General features: G+C 42.7%; 1 protein-coding gene across 1 annotated transcript in view; it reads right to left on the bottom strand.

The window, feature by feature from the left end:
- Positions 1-22359, bottom strand: part of ARHGAP32 (Rho GTPase activating protein 32) — a 188281-nt gene that overhangs the window by 95937 nt on the left and 69985 nt on the right. Inside the window, exon 6 of the mRNA XM_059829798.1 lies at positions 3610-3696. Within this exon, the coding sequence (XP_059685781.1) occupies positions 3610-3696 (87 nt within the window). The remainder of the gene's footprint in view (positions 1-3609; positions 3697-22359) is intronic.

The following is a 22359-nucleotide window of genomic DNA, read 5'->3' as shown; positions in this document are numbered from 1 at the left end:
TTTTATCATAGAAAGGGATTTTGTTTACATTTATTTTAATAATAGCAAGCTTTCAACAAGCAGTAACTCTACATGTCCTGAAAGAAATCTTCTAGAAATGGAAGTTAAACAGTGCAATCTTACTTGGAAAAAAGGAAAATCCACCTACATTGCTCTAAAAAACAAAACAAACCCAAGCCCCCTTATCATCAGCTCTTTCCAATAAAATTTAAAACCCTACCTTTGTCATTTGCAAGTTTTCATGTTTAAATTTGTTCAAAGAAATCAAAAGAAGAATCCTATCTTTCCACTTTTCAGAAACACTTGGAACAGCTTTCTCCATAGTCCCACTTCTTCTCAAGAGCTAATAAACTGGATTAATTTTTTGAGATGTCTATTAGAAGAAAAGCTGAATAGAGACTTAAAGAAAACCCCTCTGAACCTCACAGAAAGCTTGTATTTCACAAGCTGACTTGCAGCAGAAATGTGTTACCAATACAACTCCAAAAAATGTTTTTGTCAAACCCTATCTGGGAAGGTTTTGCAAAACAGGCATCAAACAATAAATCTCTTTACACCACTAAAATTATACTTACAGATGGGAAAGAGTGGGATAGAATTTCCTTAGTGTAAATGCCGAACTGTACTCTGCCAAACACAGCTAAGACTGAGCTGGATGTTTTAAAAGTCTAATGTTCAAAAGCTTTGGTTTGTTGCCTGCTGCAGAGTGAAATGACAAAATAGATGTCTTTTTATGGACCACACAACACACAGACTGTACCTGCACAGTCCAAACTGGGCAAGGCACCGCAGTATAATGCATTCAACCCCACAGCTAGGCTTTGTAGCTTAATACTCTAAGATCTGTAACCTAAAATTGCCAGGATGCCCAAATGCCCTTGCTCTTCCCCATGCTATCTGTTTTTGTAACAAATCACAAATATCTTCAACCTTTAAATTTATATGGGGTTAGCCCTAATTAACAGAATTTGTTTTCTCTGTGTCCATCTGCGAAATCAAGGAGATTTCTGCAAGCTGCTGCCGTAGGCTGCACACCAATGCTAGTAGCATATCCAAAAGGCAAGCAAAGTGAAATTTGTTTTATAGTCTTTTTTTCCTCCCTCCTTCAACACTTTTGGCCTGATACAGATGTGTCCTGCCAAAATCTCTCCCCACTGCACTATCATTCCATGAGCTATTTCACACCTCCCATTCAATTCTAACATGGAGCCAAATCCATCCAGACACCGCTGGTATCCAACGCGTGACAGAATGGAATCTTTCCCTGGACATTAGGAGAGGCCATGAGATGTCAGGGGTGAAGTATCTCCACGGTAGAAATGATGCTCAGCTGTGCAGCGCCTTTCCGTTCATTGAATCCAGATGCCACGAGTTTCTCAGCTCTGTAAGTATCCGAGAGACAGGGACAGAGACTAACACGCGAGAGGTGAATCACAGACTTGGGCTGGGGAGAAATTCTAGCTAGCCAGGAGGATTACTTAAAAAAAAAAAAAAAAAAAAAAGGAATAAAAAGGAAAAGGTGACTGGTTCTATGCCCATCCTTTAAAGTGATGAGGCCAACTCCCAGTGCTTTCATTTTAGTTTAGTGACACTGAAAAAGAAGGTAACAGAACTCAGCAGTTGGGCATGATTCACAGCCACTGGACCTACTGGACAGCAGCTCAGTTAAGTCTTGCTGTAGCACCTTCCTTAGCCAAGGCACAGAATTCACCACGTTGTCCCCACACAGATCAAATCTCTGCACTATGTTCTCGGAAACATCCTTGCAAAGCATCTGAGAGTCTGACAGAAGTGTCAGACAAGCTGCTGGATAGCAGTACACCATCAATGCCTTACACTGGCTACTTGCTACTCCTGGGGCTTGCTCCCACACAAACATACTCTGCAGGGTTTAAGGACACAATTATACCTGAAGGTGTTCTGTTCATCTTTAGAGATGTCAGTAAAGTAGGTAGAAAGATCAGAAGCGGTATGCTTCGGACTTAGAGAAAAACTGTTCTATAAAGTGTTGGCTTTTCTACAGGCCCACCTGAAATAGTCAGGAAAGAACACAAGGCTCATCTCTCCATTAAGCACTGCAAATGCAGTGCCAAATTTGAGGGCTCAAAACGTATCGAAATTCCAATTTTCTTAAGTCCCCTGAAAAATCTCACTTTCGGTCACTGCGCTGCTCTTGGCTGGGAGACAGACATGTGTCCGCTGTTAAATTTTGCAGTGCTGCTTGTTAGCTCGGATTGCTTTTCTGAAAAGTGGTTAGTTTGTATGAAACTGGCTACAGCTGAGTTAGAACGGTACTAGCAAAATGCCCAAACATAGGCAATTTTGAGAGATGTTCACTTTCAGCCTCTCTTCCCTCTCCCAAGAGCAGTATTTTTATATATATATATATATGTGTATATATATTGTGCATGTGTGTACTTGCACCGTAAGAGCTGACAACAGAGAGGAATTACTCTGTGTGTTTCTGTCACACGAACTACACTGCTGTAGCTCAGCTCGTGCCAGGCTCCACCTTCAAAAGAGAGCAGGATGCTTCGCTCCTCAGCGCTCTCTGAACACCCTATGCCAGCGAGCACACAGAGCGAGGGCAGAAGAGCAAGCACACTGCAAATTCACAACCCGCCTCTGTGTGTACTAATGTCACTACGCCGGTACAATCCGACAGCAAATACTTCCTTACCCCACACAATTCAAATGTCGGCAACGCAGGCGTGCCCTATTCCATACGCTTCCTTCTAGCACCTGAGAAACGTCAGCAGAATCACATAAAGAGCTTTAAAAAGAGAGACAGGCACCACAGTGATTCCCATTAATGTTCAGCATAAATTGATAAGATGGATGCTCAGAAAGTGCCGAGACGAATCGTGGACAGAACTGCTATGCTAAGACCAGAAAAATGACCAAACGCAGGCATTAACTCTCCATTGAATTTGTCAATGCAATATGTCTCCTACAAACAACAATTTCATTCAACATATTAAAATACGATAACCTATTACGTAGCATTTTACAAAGTCACTATCCCCGTATTAGCAGACAGGGAATCTGTGGTACAAAGCGGCAGATTCCTCTGCCCAAAGCATTCTGATACCACAGTAGCAGAGGCAGTGAAAGAATTTCATACCAGATGTCTGGAGATATAACTGGGAACGGATCAAGAATCCCCATCTCCTGGCTGCCAGCAGCACGCCTTGATCAACAGAAATACTGGCCGGCGTCCTCCCTCACGTACGTCCTCTGTTTATGTATCTGGTGCGTCCGTGTGTCAACGTACACTCCCCCCACAACCGACAGGCATACGTACGCATGGTCTAAGCATGCACGCTTGTGTCTCTAGGCTAATCATCGTGCAGCTCTGCACAAACTGTAGCAAGGATTATTTGCTTAACAGACGCCTTTTTCTCCCCTCGATGCTCCTTTTCGTTGCTGAAAATTAGCTGGTGGCAGTACCACAGACAGCATCCTTCGGAGGACTGAGCTAGTGAAGAAGTGGAAAAAACCACACACGCCGCAGAAAAGCCTCCTATCAAAATATTAGGAGGCTGTGTTGCCAAACATAATGCAATACAGTCTGCAAAACGAGGTGGGGGGAGAAAACATGGCATTTACCTGACAAGAGATCTGTACAAGGTAGACCAGTTCCTTGGATTCACAGCCGTTTCTCGTTACTTCATTCTGTTCCTCCGGGAGCGAAAGCTACACCAAGGGAGCGGGGAGGGGGTGGAGAAAAGAGGGAGAGAGAAAGACCAGGTCAGCGAGCAGGGATAAGCCAGGCATGTAATAATGCACGAAGCACAACATTCACAGCAACTTGCTCCAAGACATGCTGAGTACCAGGGAATCAGGGAAGTGCTTGTCTGTCTGGAGTTGTCAGATAGAAAATATGCAGCATTCATGGCTTACACAGACCCTCGAATGTCATTGGATTTTGGCACCTCACCTGACAGTTTAAAAATAAAAATATGGTTCAAAAATAAAACAATCATAAGAAGGCAAACTGCTCAAGCCAGGGATTAATCCTCTAGCTTAGAAGTCTGCAAAATTAATTGTTCACTGAAAATATCTCCATAAATATTCATGTATCAGATAACAGCGATTCCTCCCCCCCCCAATTTAATTCGTTTTTTATTTTATATGTTCAGGCAGACATTAGATAATAAAACATATCTCCTAATTTCAGTGTTGTCAAGCAATTTACCACAACAGAGAGCTTTATGGCACCATTCATCACATACAGAGTCATTAAATACAACATCAGGATGTGCTTTTTCTCAGAGCAGTGAGGATTTAACCATGTCATTCCTGTACACGTACCGAGTGCCTTGACTAGTCCTACTACTAGTCCTGCGACTCCCACTAGTCTTGATAGCCTGTCCTTAAACGACTTACCTTTATTGATACTCTCTGAAAACAGAAGTTACAAACTGAACATAAGCAAATTAAGACTGTTTGCAAAGCAAATAAAAAAAGGAAATGTCTTCCAAAAAGCTGGTTTATTAAAGAAAAAGAGATCCTTATCCAGTCCAGAGCCCTGGGAAGAGAAACCCATGGAACACTCCCTTAAAGGTGCACGGAACAGGATGAGGTACCTCAACCTCTCTGCACACACAGAGCCATCATTGCTGTCTTTACTCCTCGTATGATGGACATTAAATCATACAGCGAAAGCACTGCCGTACTTGCCAGAAGAGTTAGGCGCTTTCTTTCTTAAGTAGAAATGATGTCAGCTTAAAAATAGAAAGCGCTGAAGAAGAGTCCAGGCCTTTTTACACGAAGGTCTTTTGGAACACCACTTTCTCTCTTGGAAAATGTGTACAGAGAAATTTAAGTCTGTGAAAAAATCACGATCAGCTAAGACCAAAAAAACCCAACAACAAATGAAAGCAGAAAGAAACAAGAGGAGATAAATCACAAATTGCTGTATTTTCATGAACGTAAGCAGGAGAAAATCAGAACTAGGTGATTAGAGGCAGGTACCTCCCGAGAAAGAGGGAGATGTAAGGCAAAATTCACTTACATATAAATGACCTCTGACACCCAGAGTGAATTAAACTCTGCATTTTGCCAGTATCTCTCTCCTCTCTGTATGAAGTTGCAGAGCACACAAATTCAGGGCTCCTCCTTCACCAGACATAACTTCTTGAAGACTAATTTCTTTTCTGATGGTTGTACACAGGATTGCAGCTCATTAAAAAGATTTCTGGGCCAAAGAGTCTTTGGATTTCTATAAATTATTGTATTTTTACAGCATTAAATGTATTTAGAGGAAGAGAGAGAGCGCGTGCAAATGCTCACCACTCTCTCCTGCTGGTTATGCGAATAAAACTTTCTCCTGCTTTGTGGCAGTCCTTTTTGGCGAACAAATACAAATTTTCCATCAAAGGATTTGTATCAGAAATCAAGTTTGCACTTTCAGTCTTCACTGTTGCCTAACAGTGTAAGGGAGTTTAAAAAAAATTTATACCTAACTGGGGACATCTAAGAGCCTTTCGCGGAGGCTGCTCTTTACATAATTAGAAGGACACAGGAAGTCTCAAGACACCGTGCAAGCTCTTGAAGATGCCATCCACTCAGCATCGCCTCCACTTGGATGCTATCGTTCCTCCGTCCTAAATCACCTCTCTAGAAAACCCATGAAACATCTCCCTCGGCCACTGTCGCAGGTCCTCCTGCACCACTTTCTCAGCACGCTCTCTTTTTCGGCTTCCGGACAGCCCCTCGTTCCACCTATAAACTCTCCCTTCAAAGCGAGCTTGCTTCTGCAAAGCTTTCCAGCGAGAACTTTAAAGAGTTTTATGCACGCTCACATCCTCATAAGGTTGGTGTGCAACACAGTCCCAGAGATAAATCTTTCCAACTGCTGCGGAGGATCTTTCATGTGGTGAGCTTAATTCCACCAAAAACCCTGCGTTCTAGAAAGAGGCAATTTTAAAGATTTGTAAGAGTGACTTTTCTATGTGTGTAACAGCGTGTAGCCTGCTGCAATTAATGTGATTAAATACAACCGTTATTTCTTTCTGTGTTGCGTGTTCCCCCCACTTTATCATCGTTCTTTGCTATCAAATTTCACGTTTAAAATGCTACTAAGTTTTGAAACTAACTAGCAGTCAAAGAAAAACAAATAACAAAGCATGCAGTAAAGGAAAGCTAATACAGGGCTGGAGGTATTTTCGACGTCCGTCAGGTACCAAGGAGCTCCAGTTCTATTGAACGTGGGTTTCCTACTCAGGGAGTAAAGTTTCCATCCCTTAATGTCCCCTGTGCTTATTTAGGGTACATACACCTCCTCTATCAACCCACAAGGAAATTTCAGGCCTTGCCGTTCTGAAGTGTGTCAGGGCTAAAGGACGTGACTGCAGGCTCCGCGCCACCCCGGCAGGCTCCGTTCCCCTGCAAAGCCAGCAGCCAGGCAATGAAATCGCCAACACACACCCCCAGCAGCTCCCTAAACATATTCAAGGGCAGATTCTGTGCAACACAACGCGGGGTGGAAAAAGGTACGGGTCAAGTTAAGACAAAGGTTGAATTGCATCACCTTTCCTCTTACATACACAGTAATTTACACCAGTTTGGACTTAAGTCGAGCCAAGTCTACACACGAACTCTCCAGAAACAGCAAGTGAATCATCTGTAGGCGTGAGGTCCATGTGTGTAGGACGACTAACTTACAGCAAACTTTTCATTTGAAAGAGCATACCTACCCGAGGACTAACCTGATGATTTATATTCACCAACTTTACACCCACATAGTTAGTTTCCACTTTAATGCTCCCGAATGTCCCCATTTAGACAAACTCACTGTAGTGAGAAGTGACATTTTCAATCCATTGTATCGCCCTACATATATGCAACTGTCTTATTTCAGAGTAAAGTTGTAAAAGCTAACTCAGGGAGTGTTCCTCTTCCCGCAGCCAGCCTCGTGCCTACTGAGAGACAGAGAGTAGCATTGTTTACACAGGAAAATCTATCCATTTTATCCTATAACATAACTGTCCTCGCAGCAAAATACCCTAGAAGATGAATATTCGCTTCTGCTCCCTGTTCCCCACTTGGCATAATTTTTCTTGTTTTGCTCTATTAAGTGACATGCATTAATGCTCTTCCAAAAATCGTGGGGTTTATGATGTTTAAAAGCCTCTCCTCCTGCAGCATCCTTTATAAACAAAACATCCTAGAAAGTACAGGTGCATCTGGGCCTGATTTGCAATCCAGGGAGCACAAAGCAAAGGCCTCTCTTGACTTTAGCGGACTCTGAACACGACTCACAAGCAGAATTTGGTTGACTCCAAATCGGGAAATTCATTTCCATCTTCCTAAAGGACAGACCAAAGACAGCAGGGTCTCGAGGATACCCCGGTAAGAGTTTCCATGAGTATCATCTGAGACAGCTGAAATAATCTGTAGATAGCATTTATGGTAACTGATCAAAGCGTTAAACAGCAGACTTTATATATGGCCTGATATATAATCTGAAATGTTCATTTTTCAGATTCAAAACGGCTGCCAAATTACCTGAACCTGATAAACAATTATGATGCATTAGGTTCTGTTAGGTTCTTTTATTATTGGAATACGTACGCTTAGCTAGCACAAGTAGATACGACTGACTTCATAAATTAGGTTTATGATATCCTAATCTTTTCAGCGGTAGCATTTGATGCTACACAAAGAAAGCCTTAAAGATGGTTCTGTGAACACATCGCACTTTAACAGGTGTATGGATACCGTGCAGTGCTGTAAACATTGTCAAGGTATCGTTCAAATTCATCTTTACACAGCTAGAGACAAGTTTGCGAGTCTCCCCTCTGCCCTTCTGCACACACTCAGAAAGAACCGACAAGCGTATTAAATCCTGGAGCAGGCAGGCAGGCAATTCTTCATCTACCTGCAAGTTCACGCTACGTCGCTTTGCGCAGCCGACTAGCAAGAGCTGTAGTTCCTAACGCAATGATGTGCCAAACGATGGGTAACAATAATAAACCAAATAGCACAGAAGATTTCCAAGAGCAGGAGGCCAGCCGAAGAAGCAATCAGGATCTCACAGTATCAATCCACTCTAATAGTTTCACCCCGCTAAATGGAAAGACAAAATTAAGCTACACACCTGGTTCATACACAATTTTGCCAAAAAGAGCAGTGCTTGCTAGCCAAGACTTTATTGATCTTCTATACAGCCAGGACTAGCTTAAAAATGCTTCTAGTTGATGTGGTCTTCCCACTGTCTGAGAAAAAGCAGCTCATCTCTAGTAAGCTAGCAGATAAAGACAGTGATTACAGGAGTCTCCTACAGAGGATAATTTATTGGTGACTCCTCTTGTAGAGAGAAACAGAACCAAAGTAAACAGGACAGTAAATAAGTTACAATACGGCACATTCAGAAGCCTTATCCAAAAGCTCAGCAGTTTCAGAGTACAATTCTGTGCCTGTGCATTTATCTTCCAGAACAGGCGTTAACAAGAACAAACCAAACACTCGTCTCTCCTCTCCGAAGTGGCTCTGGAAGCTCCCTCCTGCTCTCCCTCCAAGAATAATCCTCGCATCAAACTCTGGCAGATCTGCGCTTGGAGCAAAGCAGCCGGCGTTTTAAAGACTCGTTTGCCTGGAGCTCCACAATTTCAAGCCTACTGTGAACCTGTCTGGAAGGCGTTCGGGACCTGCCACGTGCCCCACACAGCGATCCAGAAAGCAAGGGCTAGCGACTGCGGGGAGGACTTTATTAAAGCAGAGGCAGCTTTTAAGCAGCCCCGTTTCACGAGCGTGTTTCACTTGTCAGTGTGACCACAGGCAGAAAAGTAATGAAAAATGCAACTTTTGAGATTCATGCAATCATTTGTATGCTTTATAACCACACAGTCACATTCTTGTGTGCTCCTCTTACAAACTACAAAAACTTTTAAAAAATCATTTCAAGGAAAAACACTACGTCAATCCGTTGCCAAGACTAGGCTTGTTGGCTACTGAATTGAAGTGCCAAATCCCCACCAGGTAAGAGCTGGCTTTGCTTTGCAAGGTCAATGGGGCTGTGTCTGCTCCTCCTAGCCGTGCCTCTGACCCCCAGATGCCAAAATAAGCTCCTTTAGAGAGCTTTGGCTTTAATTTCCTTGGTTCCCTTGTTTGCCGAGTGATGTTAACTCCATCAACCAGCTCTCCTGAAGAAGGGATAATTTGGGCGAAGCATACGTTTGATTAGTCTACGAAACTCACTTATTTCAACTTCTGCTTCGTGAAGCCGTGAACACTTGTTCTTGATCTCGCTCGCACACACGTATCTCAGCAAGTGAGTAATGCAGAGCCGTTGGCGGAGAGCCGGCACACAGAACAGCACAGACTTAAAGAAAAGGTTACAAGAGCTTTGGCAAAGCTATCCTATGTGTTTGATAACTAACACCGTTCACTCGCCTTGCTTCCAATGACATAACTCATTTTGCACGGTGTTATCTGCAGCTTAAAATCTTACCTGCAGCTAAAAAAGTGTTTAAAAATTAAAAAAAAAGAACAAAACAGAAAATAAAATAATAAAAAAAGCAAATCCCACCCCTCAATGGAATCAGAGTTAAGGTTAGAATTTAATGTAGAAGGCATTGAATAATTAGATGATAATTCATCAGAGAATGAGAACTATAGGCCAGGAAAAGATGCTTGATTCCTTCTCTCTCCAAATCTTCTCCCTATCTGTTTCCAAACAGAAGGAGCAGAATCATTCCTCCCAAACTCCAAATCTGCCTGCATGACCTGTGCTTCAAGTAAACCAGTCGACCAGGAAACCATCTCACGTCAGAGGTGTAGAGCCTACACTGACCTGGGACACACCACACTCTGGAGAGAGGCAAAAGCCTGCGGAATAACTCTTACAACCTCTTGGAATCGATTTCAGTATTCCACACGGCATCTCCCAAGCTCTTACTTAAATTCCTCTGAAAACGATGCCCTGATTGGGAGCCAGTGGAAAGCCAAAAAGCCCCTAGCTTATGCACTGCTGCATTTGCACGCTGGTGACTGCCTCCTGCAGAAAGTTTTAGCGTCCGTATGAGAACATAATCGCCGCAGGGAGCAATTACTAGCTTTTCCAGCGAAACTAAGCACGATCACATATATCCGTTACCAAGCCGGAGCTGCCAGACACATCTCTGGCATCTCATACCAAGATGCTGACAGAACCATGGCCGTCCCTGACCCTCGACAGCGGGAGCGGCTACCAAGGCGTTCCTGAACAGACGGTCCTGCCCGGGATTCTGTTTGATTTGCAGTGCACGGAGCGCAATACATGCATTATTGCCGTACAACCTGCTGTGAAGCAACGGACAGGCTGCACCTACCTGCGTGTAACGCAATGCAAATGCACGTTCTCATCGTGTGAAAAATGCATTCCACGGCCAATCAAAGTAATTAAATACATAAAACGAATACAGCTGCTCTCTACAGATTAAGAGAAACTGCAGTGCTTTGTAATATTAAAATTATCACAAGTTTGCGATAAAGTATAAGCAAATTAAGCCCCATTAGCAGACCCACTCCTTTCACTTTACGCCACAACCTGTCTGTCCGTGACCCCACACGACCGACTGGCATCTTCTGGCACCGTGGTCCGGGCAGGAGGAAGAGGTGACGGGAGATTCCAGCTCCCGAGCACGGAAGGATGCGATGGGGCAGATGGCAACGAAGCAGCCCCACGGGCAAGCATGAACTGCAGCAGGTTTCATCTCCAACATAGCGCACATCTGTAGAAATCTCAAGGAGAGAAGAGACGGCAAGAATGCTGAAGAAGTGTCTTTCGCCAGGAGTTTTAAGTCAGTGGAAAGGCTGATGCTTTTCCTGGCAGAGGATGTGTCATTGTTCCAAGGAAACCTGGTAATCTTTCTACGTTTTTCCGAGATGGAATTTAAGGTTAACTCCCTGGCGAATGCAGCCAGACACACGCAACTGAAATTTCTGCCGCTCATACTCAGCCACAGCAAAAGCTCATTAAGATTCCAAACCTCTATTAAATCTGATAATTTTTTCTGACAGTATTAGGAATGGACTTTTGTGTTTTTTTCTTTCTAAACCACCACACTTCTAATGTCTCCTTGATGTCTGTCCTCTCATTAATTTACGACGTTTGCGCAATTTAGCAATGAGATGAGGGAAAAACCACAGGACAAATGCCACCTTTATGCATCGCTTTGGAATGTATGTATCGGGCGAAAAGTATGTCCAATGGCCAAGAGCAAGAAATATGAGGCTAATTTTCCTGTGAAATATGGCTATGTTTTATTGAAAAAAAAAAAAAAATTCTAGGGCCCAAATATCCTTGGGACAAATCCTGAAGAAATTAAAAGCCTTAACACTGACCAAACTCAGAGATGCAGATGCATTATAAGAAAAAGCTTTTATTATCTCTCTCAGCTCCAGCCTCCTAATAGAAAGTACTTCCACTACCTCCCAAATTAGCCTGGCGATTCAAACACCACTTCATCTTCATTTAGCTGAGTCCGTTACTTACATCAGCTTGTCTTGTCATGGGGTACCTTCAAGACCTGTTTTTTGATATATTTGAAGCTATTATTTTATTATATTTGAAATTTTAGGTTGGCAAATCTTTTTGCACAGGGAAACATTTTCTAAGTAATTACTCTGCCAGCATAAATGTATTTATCTGGCCTTTTTTTCCTCTCTCCAGATTTATCTTGCTAAATGTACTAATTATACTCCCACGCAGTTCCCCATCTTCTCCTGCTTTCTCCTTTTCATACTGAACTGTGGCTTCAGAGCAGGAAAAGAACATTTCCGACAGAGTGGCTTCTTTACCCAAGCACAAATATCCTGAAGTCATGATGAAAGTAAAGACAAGAAAGACATGTTTAAAGAATATTTTTATATCTGAAACTCCATTTCTTCATTGCTATTTGAAATCATCCCTTTGAAATCTCAAAAGCGGCACCCAAGAGCAGCAAAAAAAAAAAAAAAAATTAAAAAAAAATAATCATCAAACAGAGCTCGACAAGACAAAAAAGAAAATGCATCTCCTGTAACGCCACACAGATTGCTACTCCAAGCTAACCGCAGTGTGGCAAAATCACTCGCTGCATGTCTGAACCACACAGAGCATGGTATATTATACGTTATCTCCAGACAACCCATGAAACACCGCGGACCTGCCGCACTCGGCCATAATCGGCGCCAGGGTGAAAGACGCAAGCAAAGCTCGCCCAGGGCGGCTGAGTTTTCATCTCGGTTTTGTAAAGTGTGTACGATACAACCGTGTAGAAGCATTGCGTAGATTAATTCTGGATATACAGGTTTGCTAATATTGGCACTGAGGTTCACCGCATAGTTCAACTTTGTACTTGGATGCTGAAATTAAACTCAAATGCACCTCTGCAGTAAAAAGACAAAATGTTCCCATGAAGATATCCTGGTTTTCCCCCATGGATTGAGCAGAGTACAACAGAAAACATCACTGGAACGTGTAAGGAGGATACTAGCGATAAAGGTGAAATTAAATGCTGGCTTAAATTCTCTTCCTAGCAGACACAAGTTCACATCAAATCGCAGGTGTACTCAGAAGGCCGAATTTTAGGCAAGTACAAGCACTAAGTCAATGTGTATTGTGCCTGTAGTTACTTTCAGAACTATTTTAAGCTTGCAAATCACATGAGACAATTTTTTCCTGTGGAAGCATGATTATTCAGCAGTCAGCATCCCTTCAACTGAGCTTCACCTTCAAGACTAATAAATCCTACTGTTGTTTATAAATATGCACAGCTAGAGAAAAGGGCAGATACTAACTCCACAGCAGGATCCTTGAGGTGCTTTAATCATACTGGATGTAATAATAGTTCCATATGTGCCTCACATGCACAAGTTCAGGTCTCCTTTGGGTTATTTTGTTATTAATATAAGCTTCCAATGAGGTCATGCACGCACGCTGAGCATCTTGGTACTTCTGAGAGAGGCTAGAACAGCTGTGACACTCCTGGAGTTCCTTCGCAAATCAAAACTACTGCGGAGGACAACTTTAAAGACAGAGGAGAGTATGCTGGGCACCCATGCTGACCAGAACACGTGAAAAACAGAGCTCCTGCGGTGTGACTAGCTGCTGCAACTTTTTAAATACACATCCAACCTGCACTCTCTCGCAGGGGGCTGGCAAGTGGCATCACTTTAAGATGGCAGAAAAGAGGGGCATCTCATGAGATTTAATTACTCCTGGATTTGGCATCTGATTTAGAGATTGATTCCAGAACGTAATGCTGGCAAAGGTTACCAAGGCTGTTCCCACTGCTGCTCACAGGTTTTTGCTAGAGGCGTGCCTTTAGAGCAGGCCACTGCCCTTGCTCACGCAATGCAAAGGAATGTCCCCGACAGACGGCAGACAGAAAAATATATAGCACCTAGGTGGAAACATTAGCCATCTTCGGACTGAGATTCAACAACAACTTTTAGCACTGACTAAAGTTATCAGCATCCGTCTGGCGGGTGTTGATTTCCATTACATTACTCTAGCTGAGAATGATGATGATGTTTTCTTGTGATGAATCCCACCTTGGGTTACAACATGTTGCTCACTAGATGCTTGCCTACATGCAGGTCCAGAAGCATCCCCTTGTCAGGAAGGATTTACATAGGTGCAGCAATACACGGTACTGGGGATGGGGTGCTCATGTAACTACACGCCAGGAAAGAGGAAAGACTCCACGGCACATACAGCAGCTTCTGACTTGATGTTTTTTCAGTTTACCATAGTGACTGGTGCAGGACAGCTCCACTCTGAGTATTAAAGGTGGTCAATTAGACATATGGTAAAAGATAAGGCATGTTAAGGAATGTTAATCAACTAAGTCAGCCATACAAAATAAATGTGAAACCAGGCAAAACACTTGCCCAGTGCCACGCTTCTGTTGCACACAGCAAGAGGAGATGGAAGGCTGTTCCTCATGACTTCGACCCTTTCCAGTCTCACATGCAGTTTTGGAGGGGTGGATCCTCCCCATGCCACGCCATCCACGCTAGACTGCTATTGTAACGCTGCTCTCAGACACGAAGCACAGTGGGAGCTAGTTCGTGCCTCCCTGAAGATGAAATCAGGAGTAACCTTGACAGAATTTGATTCTCAACGCAGTCAAAAATGCGCGACTTGGAAAGATCTCACTTGCAATCCCTGATTCCAGGTTGAGCTGCCAACGCAGTCAGCTTATGTATATGCTGCTGGAGTTTGTTTTAATTCTTAAGCCAAGTATATTTGATGCCTAAGCTTGTTGAGATAAAATCTCAGAGTGTTGTATCAGAGATACTTTTCCCAGATTTTCCTGTATTAAGTTGCAAATGTTTTCTCATGTGGTATCACCCTTTTATTTCCTCTAAATGTGTAAGAAGGTCAATCTTCATAAGCAATGAAATATTCATAAAAACTTCTTAGATGCAGCCATTAGGGACTCCATTAGGCAAAAACAACTTCTTAGGGTTTGAAAACAGAATGTTTTCATGAAGTTAAAATATCTGATGTTATTAAAAACAAACTAACGAACACCCCCTCCATGCGGCTCCATGCAGAGCAGTGCCTCAGGCACTTGATGATTGGCAAAGAGGACATAACATCCTGGAACGCTCCATAAGCTGAATTTGCCAGCTGTGGGTTTTCTGGTTGGAATTCTGGTTTGTCTTTTGTCTTTAAAGCTCTATAGGAACTGACCGTTAAGAAACTTCCCCGCTCCATGCATTCCAGGCTACAGAAGTAACAGCCGTAAGATAAATGAGACCCAAAACATTGTTAGTGAGAGAACTTTTTAGATTAAAGTCGCTAGGCTGAAAACTGCTTTTCACCTTAGTTGGGTGAAACCTGGATTTTCTGGCTCCTTCGTATGAAGCAGACTCTATCTCACTTGTAACGAAATTTGGGAAGATGTGGGAGAAATACAGAACTACTACCAGATTTGCTTCACAGATTTCTTTCCTGCATGGTTTTTTGCAACCGCGATGACCTCATTTTCTTCTCCTTTTCTCATGGGGGAAACTACTTCCAGTCCCTGGAGTTTCCGAAGACAACAATGACACATGACACTAAGCAGTGGCTCTCAAACAAATGTTTACCTGTACTTTTGCCAGACATACAATGGGGTAATAAGTTACACATGGTGACAACATGGAAAGTCCCTGTGTTCAGTAACTGTGGCCACAGTTGGGGAATCACTGCCAGAGCGTATCTCAGAGTACGGATGGGTGCAGGCAATCGTGTTCTTTCTGCAAACTCATCCTCAGGAGAGCTTATTAGGCCATACCCAACACCACGCCAACCAGGCTCCAGCAGCCCTGAAGCACAGGAGAAAACATCCGTGTACTCTGCTGCATAGACATGGGCTTCAGGGATTAAGAACTAGGAGAGAAATGAACAGAATCTGTTACTGACTCCATCTATTCCTTCTGACCACCAAGAGACACACCGTGGGATAAAACACAAAGGAAAAAGACAGTTTTTCTAGCACACCTATGATGGAAATCAAAACCACAGCTATTCCTAAGAAAGCCTGCAGGGAAAGCCCAGCCTCAGAGACATGAACGCATCTGGTTTCAGTAAATACAGAGCCTCTATTATGGCACGTTGTTGATTAAATGATTGTTTTGTTGTTCACAGAAAACAGAGCATTCCACTTTGACAGGCACAGGAGGATGTGCGATGTCTTGCTCCACAGCCTCAGTATTTTCACAGAGTGTGCTGAAGCACTGACACCCTGTCCAAGCATACCTGGCCAACCTTGCTGGAGGAAAGCGGTGATCAGTGCCTTGCCAATGCCCCCATGTGTGTACAGGGTCCCTTGCTGTACAGACGGCAGGGCTTGCAAGGACAGGAAAGAAAGCAGTAAGTGTAGTGCAGGCAAAAGGAAATGAAAATAACCCGGAGGTAAACAAGTTACCTCTTTCAAATTAATTTTCCATAAAACAATATCGCTTAAATGGAACATTTCCTTAACAAAATCAATTGCAAGGATGCGTTAAATGACTAAGGGTATACGTTCCCACTAACGTTACACTGCTGACAAAACAGAATTATAAACACTGCAGCAATTCCAGGCACAGCTACCTCCAGGTACAATAAACCAGGCTCCAAGCAGAGGGGTTTGATTTGGTTTTAAGGTAAAAGAGATTGAACACCTATTTGAGTGTCTTTACGGAAAGTGCCTTTTAGAGGGCATCACGCAAACAGCATTTCTGGACCAGGCTGAGGATTTTGAACTTCTCGCTCTGTTTGAAACTTCTGAGATTTGACTCTTGTTAAGGTGTGCAGTTCTTGTTAGGAGTTTGTCCCCGCGATCTCCAGAGCATATCAAGTTGTTCCCTATGAATTCCTAGCTTTTAAAATATGAAAGATAAAAAAGAAAACCCGGCTACTCAGAGAAGTGTGTTGTAAGGAATCAGCGTAAGAAAAAAGCCACAAGTCAAACAGATTCCAAATAATTAATTTACATCTCACAGCTGCTGAATTTTGTGTGCGAGAAGCACTGCCATGCAAACTGTGCAGTATTTTGAAAGCAGCTAATGCAAACAGCCCTCCTTACTCTACTCCGACTGCTCAGCCAAACGCAAACACATAAATAAATCACAAAAAAGCTCTCAGTTTCTTTGACTTAGGGCAAATATTAAGCTCAGATTTTTGAGTAAAGCAAGTAGTGTATCACCCGCTCTTACTTGACACACTAACCAAAAACTCAGATGAAATGTGCCACTCAGCCTGACGCAACTCACAGAGGGGAAAAAAAAAAAGTATGTCAAGAGATTCCCTTTATTCACATATGCAAATCCGGGTGCAAGGGATAAAAGGCTTAGGGGGCCGTATGAAAAGCAATGAGCAAAGATAGGCAGGAAATAGGAAGTGGTTTAAGTCCAACTCTCCTACACAAAAGACAAGGAGAGCTGAGCCAGCACAAAGGGAGAAGTTACGACACGTCCTAAAAACTTACAGCGACGATTTCCAAATGAAGGAGCAATAGCAATTCTCATAATTATTTTGCAGGGGTCTTGTAGATGCTTTGCACCGGTTTGCACCGCTTATTGAGAGCTTGGAATAGGACTAAGCTGCCTGTGGCAGGAATTTCAGAGGTAGGCATGTGGACAAAGCCATTCCTAGAAAGCCCAGATGCTGGTTTTGTCAAGTTAATAATTTACTGGCTATGAAAGAAAAAATGCACGTAATCTTGCAAAACTTATGTCTACTGTATATTTTTCTACGGTTCCTGTCAGCATGGCATCTAAGGTGAGTATTATGTGTCCCTGCACCTGATTAAAGATTTATCCAAACCTTTGTTTCACATGCACACATATCCGCATCAAAAAGAAACACGTAATAAAGGTTTACAAAATTATCCAGTTAAAGTTCAGAGTCAATATGCATTCTCTTTATCAATAGGTATTACTTTACATTCCAAGGATTATTTTTAAGGAAAGATGCATGGAAGATCAAAGAAAAGGAAATAAGTTACAAAATCTTTTCATTTTAAAAAGAAACCTTTGCTAAACCTACCCTCATAACAAAGGAAGTATCCTAGGCATTATTAGCAACAGTTTGGAACACATCTAGCACCATCAAGTGCAATACCCTCCTTTTCTTACCGGCCCCTCATTTCTCTAATTAGCAGAAGATGCACTAGAAGTTTAAAAACTTGTATCTGAACAGCCATTCACTTCAGCTGAGGTAGGAAACCACTACTGGGATGCTCGCCGGCCCCACTCCCAGTTAATTCCTTATACCTCATTAATATGGCTTTCAGATTGGCTTCCTCAGTGCAGAAAGTCTTTCCAAAGGCCACAGGTTAATCTCTGGAAGGAGAGCCACAGTTTGCATTATCCTGACCTTTAAAATCTGTAATGCAAGACAGTCTACAGAAAAACGCAATAAACTCCCCCTTTAAACTACATCTGATCATTCTGCAAAGAAAACACTGCCTGTTAAATCGTAATCTGATTCATTCTTTATTGTCACATTAGCATTTGGTGCCATCCTTAAGGCATTCTTCCAGCTGTTTGTATTTTAGCATTATTATTATTATATTGTGCCAGTAAACAAAAAGGATCTTATACCAAGTATAGAGGATCTCTGAAAGGCTGTGTACTACTTACCCCTGCTACAATGATCTATTCTTTCCATGGATGGGATCCCTAGCCAAGGCCTAACAGTTCCAGGTCTCTCCGTAGCTTCCCAGCAGCTAATTGAAAAAACCTTCCAGGCATCAGCTCCGAAATGCAAGAACTCCAGGCTGGCAAAATCAAATTAAACTCCCCACACTCGGTTCACTCTCTCTTCCTGGTGCCGCTGCTTCTTCAGATGAACGTGCCTATGAATAGCATTTAAGATCTGCCTCCGTAGCCCTGTTAGCCGTTTCCACACTGCCCATTTCATGCTCAATTTGCACTGTAGAGAAATCAGTGGTGTTCCTTTCTCTCTCGCTCGCTCTCTCATTGGAAAGGTCCCACAAGAGAAGCCGTAGAGTTTAATAAGAGCCAAGAGAAACAGAGAGGGAGGGAACGCATGCAGGGATTGTGTTCAGGCACGGCATAGAAGTCTGCTGCTACAGCTCAGAAGGGAAAAAAAAAAAAAAAAAGACAGCAAACTGCCATCACATGCCTGAAACCCAGCACAGTTTAAGGCGAGCTGATTCCTCATCGTCCTTTCTTTTCCACTGGTATCAAACCGCTCAGAGCTAAAGCTCCGTGAAATTCCTCTCCAGTCCCTGGTGCTGTGCAAACTGCAGATCAATGCAGGATGTGTGCCCTAATGCCTAGGTACAACGGTTCTCTGTTCACTGTACATATTCCCTAAAGAAAACAAGTATTTAAATGATGAAAAGTTTGCTGTCAAAATCTTCCCTGGTCAGTTAACAGCCTAAATACGTTAGCTCGTCCAAGGGGTCCATACTGTGACCACAGAATGAATGATACTTAGGCATCTGCAAAATCAAATTATTCACTGGCAGGATTTTATCGTTCAGCACCTGAGCACCGATAACCACTAACAAGGAGATCACCCCTTCCCCTCAGCCCCAAATTTTGGGTTCGATTTTAAGTGTGCACGCTAATTTAACCATTCAAAGAACTATTAGGTCTAACGAATGCCAACACCATGTAATACTGCTATTGCAATTTCGCAGCACTTCTGCTAGCCCAGAAAATGGAGCTCCATTTCTACCCAGAAAGAGGCATTTTGCAAATTACTGACCATGTAAGTGGTTCTAATTATAGCCAGCCTACCCTTGCCCGGCATTTATTTCACCCCTGAAGGGAAGGAACACAATTAGCTCCCGCTTCTCACATCTACGTTTCTGAACTCACAGGTTAAAATGGAAATCTTAATATCTGACAGTTTCTTAGCACAACCTCATGCCTTTATCACAATGTTTGGCCAAAGAGCTCCCTGGCCAACTTCTAGTTTAACTTTGCAGTCCAACTCAGGGAAGTTGTAGAACACGTAAGATAGAGTTAAGTCAGTTCTCAGAAGCTGCAGGTTACTGCCAGTGCCTTCATCTTTCACAAGCCAGTAAGAGCTTTTACCCTGAATATGTCAGAAGCCTGTCTTGTATTTAATTTCTTATTATTTTGCTCTAGATGGTGCTCAGTCTGAAGTATCTACTTTGCTTGGGACACTACAGTCAGTCTCCGAGATGGGCTGGCCAGCACAAAAGGACAGCAAATTATCACATAAGCATCTAGTGGTGTTAGCAGAGTGCCTAGTTCCATTAACATCACGCATCAGGAATTTCCCATAAGTTCATGTTTTAAGTCTAACTCTGCAGAGTACAGACTTTAAACAAAGTCTCTTCTTGCACGCTTCCCGTATTTATTTCTCTAACAAGTGGAGTCTAAGATGTGGTGAGGTGACAGAGAACTACGCTCCTTCCAGTCCTGACACCCATTCTCCTACCTATGTGCAATTTTCCCAATTGTCCCTGTTTGTTGCCTACACTGATAACAAACTTTAATCTATTTTACATGCTCACTTGTCTGTATCCTACATGGTAGCATAACACATACATCCTTGATGCCTGAAAAGCATCTTCACATGACTGTGAAGACAACTGACCAGTTTCCACTTCTCACACGTGTACAATATAGCACAGCATAGTATAGGAACATACACTTTTAAAGCCTTCTTCATCAGCTGATAGTGATTTCCCCTCCCCTTAAAAGTTTCTCTTTGTTCTTTCAGCTGTGAAAATACCCTAGAGAATTTGTAATGCTCAATGCAAGCTATGTAAAGAAATTGAAAATTAGCATTGTTAAAAAGAAACTCATTTTTTTCCCCCCACAATACATTACTTCTCCCAACCCTTGGAAAATTCCTTTCCACTGAAGTGTCTTCTTAACCATTACACTGGAAAACTTATCAGAAGGTGCCACTGGTTGCTGTATTTTCAGGTATAACAAGCTGGCAAAATTTGCTTCTCATACACCTAAATGAATAAGACTATGAGGTGCTGTAATGGCAGGAAGAAAGCAAACATTAGGGAGTGAAGGAAGTCAGTGCCTTTAAATTACACAGCCTAAGCCACCTCAAGAGCAGCCTTATTTTGTGCAAAACAGGGCAGTAATCAGTAAGCAGCAGCCTTCCAAGTCCTGCTCTCTCTTCACCGCCCCTTAGCCCATCTGAAAGCTGATTCCCAATTCCCTCTTGCACCTGGTCTTCTCCGATAAAATTAGAAAGCAATTCCTGACACAGAATTGGTGCCGCTAACGATGTGTAGGCTGGTCTGTCACTGGCACAAAGAGGTTACAGAAAGTGACAATGAAGAAAATCTCTTCTGAGGACGGGAGCATATTTGCTAAGGCAAACAGCATCCCGAAATGACCTGTAAAAGGCAAGAGAGGAATGGCTGAATGGTGGTCCGTACCACTGATCCGCCTGTATTTTGCTAACTAGTAGCATATATTATTCATAAGTACAGGGAGCTGAAAAGGATCTTACCAGTGTAAGACAAGCCTGATTACAAATTTTGCTCTCCCTTTTAGACTAGTTATGCTACTTGCTCACATTATTCCTACCAGATAGCTAATTTCCTTCTAAGAAGGAAAAGAAACACCAGCAAATAACCAAAAAAGTTCTTGTTCCCTCGACTGACAAATCACATTTGAACCAGCTACAATTTGGATTATTCTCTACATTGACTTTATTAAATGAAATCATTGCTCGCATCCTTACAAACAACAACATTCAGTTCTCATTTGCTCAAGTAGATAAGAAGCCTGGTTGAATTTCAAACTCTGAAATAATTTTCTGGTTTATAAAAAACAGCAGCAGCATTTCACATACTGTGTACTGATGCTGAAACAGGCTCAACTACATCTTAGGTTTACACACTTCTCTAGAGGGACTCTGAAGAACAGCTCTTTACAACCTGCCTGGTATACTGAGGCATGTGCACCCAAGAGCGTGCAAAAAGCCCTACGCCATGTAGCCACAACTCTCCTTGTCGTCCATCTACCGCTCCTTTTAACAGGTTATAATGCTGAACTCTTCTGTTCCCGACCACAGACCGAGCTGGGGATCTCTGCCCTCTGCAATGAACTGTACTGCATCAAGAGAGCGCAAAACGTAAGGAGCAGGGACGTGGAGAAAGCGTCCAAGTGCACATATTAAGTACAGTCAGTTCTCAGGACAGGGCCCTGCTCTTTCATTCCCTTGGTAACGTGGGTATTACTGGAATCGGCGATGAGCAATGGCCATAGCTGGAAGAGTTTGGGAGGTGGGGGAAACACTTCATGGAATGAACAGGTAAATCACATGAGCTGAAGACGCTACTTCTTAAAGGCAGTCTGCATCAGATGACTGCTTTTATAAGCACTGTTTCAAAAAAGGGTTAACATGCTTCACTGCCAGAAGAAATGGTGCTTCTAAGAAAACTACTTTGTTCTTTTTACTGCACACCGACAACCAGAGAAATATTCCCCCAGTTGTCACAGACAGAATCTCTATGCCTGGCACCAGGCAGGTGTAAATCTACTTTCTGGTGAGCACAGCAGTCAACATGCCTTACAATCCATCATGTTCATCTCTCCATTGTAAAGTTCTCTAGAGGAATAACACAGACGTTTCCTTGAACCTGCCTCAACTCTTTCCTAGAGAAATCATCTTCCTCATTCCAACAATCCCAATCCCCAAGCAACACCATGAAAATCCACAAGTTTCCCAGGAACCCAAATCAAATCGCTGTGTTGAATAATGTAAAGAATTAGCCAGAAGTGACATAATGTGTCTTGCCAGAGACAAAACTCAACTACTATCTACAGCACAATCAACATCAGGCTATTTGTTCCCCCCCTCACCCCACTGAGCTGAAATAAACAGTTAACTTAAAAATCTTTCTGGCTGCAAACCAAACTTTGCTTCCGACATAA

The sequence above is a fragment of the Gavia stellata genome, chromosome 26 (genome assembly GCF_030936135.1).
Source record: "Gavia stellata isolate bGavSte3 chromosome 26, bGavSte3.hap2, whole genome shotgun sequence".
Classification (NCBI taxonomy): Eukaryota; Metazoa; Chordata; class Aves; order Gaviiformes; family Gaviidae; genus Gavia; species Gavia stellata.
The sequence above is the reverse complement of the archived record's forward strand: the minus strand, read 5'-3'. Positions and strand labels throughout refer to the sequence as shown.